The 5729-nt window shown below is 33.1% G+C and overlaps 1 protein-coding gene across 2 annotated transcripts; it reads right to left on the bottom strand.

Annotated features, from left to right (window-relative positions):
* Nucleotides 1-2820: 2820 nt before the first annotated feature.
* LOC108995421 (mini zinc finger protein 3-like) lies at nt 2821-4986 on the bottom strand. 2 transcript variants are annotated; one of them, XM_035685617.1, is made up of 2 exons: nt 4970-4986; nt 2821-3615 (listed from the first exon to the last, which is right to left on the bottom strand). In XM_035685617.1, exon 2 carries the CDS (start codon nt 3590-3592, stop codon nt 3302-3304), a length of 291 nt encoding a protein of 96 aa, XP_035541510.1. In that variant the 5' UTR covers nt 3593-3615; nt 4970-4986; the 3' UTR covers nt 2821-3301. The 2 variants fall into 2 exon arrangements, with proteins under 2 accessions (XP_035541510.1, XP_018826541.1); XM_018970996.2 differs by lacking the exon at nt 4970-4986 and adding an exon at nt 3926-4125 and having other exon boundaries at nt 2822-3615.
* Nucleotides 4987-5729: the final 743 nt, after the last annotated feature.

Raw genomic sequence — 5729 nt, 5'->3', positions numbered from 1 at the left:
CTAAACTCCTGGTTTCAAATATCATGTTGAAATGGTCCAGCTGTTTTCCTCTTTATTCTTTATCTTTTTGTGGGCTTCTTCTCTAACCATTTGTTTTATATATATATATTTTTATATATTTGTTTTTTGTTTTTTGTTTTTTTCCCCTGGGGACCTTTACGCCTGAGAATATCACTTGATAATACGGATGAAAGGCACGTTGGTCTGGCCCATATGATTTTTTTTTTTATTTTAAAAAATGGTCCAATTATTAATGTATCTCTCTCTCTCTCTCTCAGTTGGTGAGATTATTTAAACCGCACGTTAGCAACTTTTTTTTATCTAATTTAATTAAAGATTAATGAATCTGCACAAGAAGGATATTGTATTTGAGAAATTCTATACATCAGCTAATTACTATTTACTCTTACACTCTATATTTATTATATATATAATTTTTTTATAAGATGTGGAGTGATGAATAGTGAATGATGAAAAAATTTTTTATTATATTTTTTTCTGCAAATAATGATCATTCATGAGCTTTTCATTCAAACTAATTAAACCAAGCAAATTAAGATTATTTGCAATGTACTACACTTATATATTAATGTCTTTTCATGTGATGAGAACTCCTCAATATATATATATATATACACATAGCACCCTAACAAATTGCAGAAAGAAGAAAAATCTTTAGGCAGCTTGCAGAGCCTTTTGGGGCCTGTAGGCTGAGAAGTTTGGTTCTTACGTAATGCCAGGTTGCTGATTATAATATATATAAGCATTGATTCTGGTTAATTAATTACTTATTTATAAACTGAATATAATATATATTTATTTATTTATATGATGGTAGAATACTGATTGAAAAAAACCAAAGCTTTGCATGCTGCAATCGTCAAGAATGACATTAAAGATAGATTAAAAAAAAGACAAATTACTGAGAAATATGGATATATATATATATATGTATAGATTTTGTGATGTATAAGAGTAATGTTATGTACAGTCGTAAAGTGTGCAAGTGCCGTGCAGTCGTTTTGAAAAAGAGTAGGATCTACTACTCATCAAAAATTAATTTCTTTTCATGTGGGTTTCGTATTTATTCATTTTTTTTAAAATGATTGCACGACGCTTGCACACTTACAACTGCAACAATCATCTCTCTTAATTCTAATTTGGAGCTTAACTTCATAGCCTGATCATGAACATTAATTAATCATTCAATTTCCATGCTGTAAAATGAGTACTAAAATTAGGAATAATTGGCAGGCATTATCAAATTAATTCTTATATATCATGTAAATATGAGAACATTAATCCATATATAGCATGATCAGTGGCTAGCTGCTATATATATACATAGCTAAATAGACAAAAGGACCAGCAGACAAGGAGGTAGTATATTGCTATTAATATCTAAAAACAGGCATGTGCATCTTTCTTCTTTACATGTGTCTCAAGGATCAGGAGGTGGGTCACCAATATATTTTAACGGCTAGTAGTATTGCATATACGAGTAACGTCTTCTAATTAACTTCCTCATTAATTTGGTTGGATGAGATATTAGAGCCACAAATTACTGGACTCATGATCAGGAAAATTGTTTCCTGTAGAGTAAAAAGAACTACCATATATATATATATATATATCTTCAAAATTTCTTATGTATATCTGCATCCATTTTGGCTCTGAGTCAACCAATATATCTAATCAGCACTTGCATGTGTAATGATTCTATCCTCGACACTGATGAGAAAGCTTCTATAACTCATTCCAGCTTGACGCTACAAAATGCTTTTTCATTGCCCAAACTGCACTCATCGATATATATATAATATATATATATATATAGAAAGTACTACTCAAATGTCTTTAAATATTTACTCTGATCATGAACATTTGCATTGGATACATGATACATCATGAATGATCTAAACATGAAACCCAGTTTTTAACAGGCCTGCAGGTTGAGTACTGCTACTCATGATATATTTACAAGGTCTGTTTCTGTCAAAGCAATTTTACTGCATGCAGATTTGAAAGAGTAGTAGTACTGATCATTCAGGCATATATATATATATATATATATATATGTCAAAAGAAAATATATAAATGAATTATAGCTAGCTTCCTTTAATATATATTCAGTATTCAGTTGTTCTTTTCTGATAAATTCCACTGACCAATCATAGAAAAGGAGATAGCTAGGCCGGTCACTTCTGTACGACAATAAATATTTGCTGCGTGAGCCATAGCTAGCTAGTTGCCAGCTTTGAGTAATATTGTGGGCCTTTCTGGATAATATATTCCAAATACCAAATGATTGTCGCAAAGAGAAACTATATCTTATCATGAATCTTCCTAATATTTCTGTCTTCCTCATGGCAAAACAAATTTAACAACTCGATCATCATCAGGTACCTCATCATTAACAATTGAGTTTTTGCGAGCCGAGGCATAGCTCACCATCAGTCTCCTAGCTAGCTACTTTCATCACTGCATACTTCTGCTTTGAATTAGTACTCAAACTGAAATGATCTTTTCATTTTTGAATTAAGTACTACTCATTCTATATATGCCTGATATTGTAAGCAGGCCAGCAAGTTTGGAATAGTTTGCTTTGATCAAGTACAGAAGATTTTCATTAACATTTGGTGAGTTTATATCAGCTGAATTACTTGCTCGATTCTTTCCTCGATCTCTATCCTCATTTCTACTTCAATTTGAAGGGCAATGCTATGGCTACTGTGTAATTTAAGAGAAAAAAAAATATATAAAGTCAACAAGTAGTACTTATTCATGAGTTCATGCACTGGATGCAATAAAAGAAAAAGTATCATCCATAAAGCCTCGGCTACAAAATTCCCCTCGTATATATTATACATAGCGGTTGCTGATGAAACTGGCTAATTTTAATTAGTACTACTGAAGAATTTGTTTTTCTTCCATTAATCTAGCTAGCTAGGAACTGCGTTGAGATCATAACAAGAGGATTAATAAAGGTTAAAAAGAGAGAAGATATAGAGAAAGAGGAAGATTTCTGGCCTTCATCAATATTGATCCTTTGAAGAACGAAAGCAGTAGTACTAGTCTCCTGAAGTTTGATTTCTCAATATCTTTAAGATCAATAACACAAGACTTAGAGGTCGATTTTCCCTTTGCGAAAGAGTCAAATCTGTTGATGAAAATTTACAACTATTATATTATATATCGATGATCATGACATTAACAATCTGTAATTTCACACAAGAAACCTTCACACACACTCTCTCTCGCGCTCTCTCTCTCTCTCTCTATTCACTCAATTTTAGGCTATTTAACGACGGGAATTAGGTGGAGAATACTCACAAACTACCTCAGTTTCCACTTCCCTCCGATGGAAATTCCGGTGGCAGCCGCAGGCAGCGCATGAAAGGGCACCATTTGAGCCATCCTCACCGCTCGCCATGAACTCCCTGCACCCATCCACCGCATACCCTCCAATATTTGCCGCATGATTCTTCTGACACTCTGCGTACCGTACAGTTCTAACCACCGAAGATGATGTAGTACTCGAGCTTCTGCCTGATGAGCAATCCTTCTTCACCACCACTTGCCGTTTCTTCATCGATCCTTCTAATTATAAAAACCCTAAATAATATTCAGATGAAGATTAGCCTCGATATATATCTTTATTCCAGTATTGGAAAATCTTGCAGGATGCTGTAAATTTTTGACCACTATACAATATTCATCGAGAGAGAAAATTATAAAAGTAGAAGAATTGAGAAAAAGGCTTTAATTCCTTCTTTCTTCTTTTGTATTTCTTTTTCTTGCCTAACCCTAACCCTAGCTAGCTCTAGCACGCGTATACATATACATATATATATATATATATATATATGTAATTTATATGGACGAGTAGTATATATACCACAAGATCGAAGATGGGATATCTTACCTATTTTTTGATCTGATGATCATGCCCCATGGTTCACTAAGAGGCAAAGATTGACCAAAAATTTATTCTGTCGACCAATGAGAGAGTACTACTGCCTCACTAAAATAGAGTGGTGCTCCATTATTCTCTGAACAAAGTAGTAGAAAGTAGGTCATAAAGGATATCACTCACGCATTTCTTTTACAAGCCTAAACAAACCATTCTACTCCATACCGCAACGTGGCAAGGCTTAATCATTAATAGGGACAAGACCTTTAAATATGAGTAGTTTAGGAGAAAAATGTTGTCCTTACATAAACCAGGAAAACACCCTCCCAGAATGGTCTTTGGAAGTGATATTTCAACTGCCCGCCCACATATATACCAGCTTGCAACCTCAAATAATAAACCAAAAAAAGTGCAAACTTTTCTTCAAAGTTGAATGGAATTATTAACTTTAATTAAAGATCAATTTATATTAACAAATAAGATGATCATGAGCACAAGGCCGTGATCATGATCGAGTACCATTTATATATGTAATTCGCTGGATTCTCATTATAAATTGCTGTGGGGTCCAACTGATACTTAAAAGCCAGGTTTCTGTGGCCCTTTGACACTGTGACAACAACTCTTGTCTATTAATTACCTAATATTCTAATAATAATTAAGATCAGCTAGCATATTGTACTCTGTCAAGACTTGCAAGAAAATTCAACTAAATGCGCTAGCTGCTCATGAGATGCTCTTCAAATCGAGTTGCGGGTCGATTAGGAAAAGATAATGAGAAAATGATCACTGATCAGCCAATGATATTAATTCATCGATCGATCGAGATGATGTTTGTGTTTGTTTATATACGTATACGTACGGTGCTCGATCGGTCATGAAGTTTCAGCATCAGAAGAAGAAACTACTGTTCTCATAACTGACTAAACGAGAGGTGGATGGTACTACTGATTGATCATGAATTTAATTAAACAGAAATAAATCGAAAACTAATTAAAATTATATATATAAATTAAAAAGATAAAAAATAATATAAATAAAGCTAGCAAGCCTTACTTGCATGCGAAATATTACAAGTTGCCTTTGATGTTGAAAGTTTTGGAGTTCTTCAAGCTGGGAGCCATAAGTAATGGATGCAAAAGCAAGAGTATAGGCATGAGAAGCCTCCACCATGTCAAAGTGAGGAACAAGCAAGGGACAAACACAAGATGGGGCAGTAACATGTGCATGCATATATTTCCCACCTTATAAAAGTTGAGAGGAGGGACAAAGACACATGTGCATGGTTGTCAAATATCGAAAACGTGCATTTTTAATTTGTCACTAATCAAATATAAAATATTTAATCTTTTCTCTCATATTTGTACTCATCATTGATCAAGACTAGTACTATATAATTAAACCGCTTTAATATTAATCGATCCATCATCATGATGTGTACGTACGTAGCATGAATAATATATAAAAAATAAACAAAACTAAATATTCCGTAATATATAGTCTAATAGCTGATCTTTTTTTTGGGGGGGCAGCGGGGGATTGCAAATGATCTCCCTTTCCTTTATGTGATCAAGAAGTTGCTATATATAGGATTATATATATATATACATAGACATATATGTATATATATGTATATATAAATATAATATGATCAGAGAGCAATATTAATTAATGTAAAAATCTCTAGAGGAATAATGCGCGCTGATTTTGGTTGGCCAAATATCGAAGTTATAATGAGTATATATATATATATATAGCTGTTTGTATAAGGAATCAATAATCAAGCCAACGTCTATGTATATTCTAATTCCTAGTA

The sequence above is a fragment of the Juglans regia genome, chromosome 2 (genome assembly GCF_001411555.2).
Source record: "Juglans regia cultivar Chandler chromosome 2, Walnut 2.0, whole genome shotgun sequence".
Classification (NCBI taxonomy): Eukaryota; Viridiplantae; Streptophyta; class Magnoliopsida; order Fagales; family Juglandaceae; genus Juglans; species Juglans regia.
This window is presented reverse-complemented; position numbering and strand designations above follow the sequence as displayed.

Coding starts and splice junctions, on each gene's coding strand:
- LOC108995421 (XM_035685617.1), bottom strand. CDS start 3,592: ATGAAGAAACGGCAAGTGGTGGTGAAGAAGGATTGCTCATCAGGCAGA.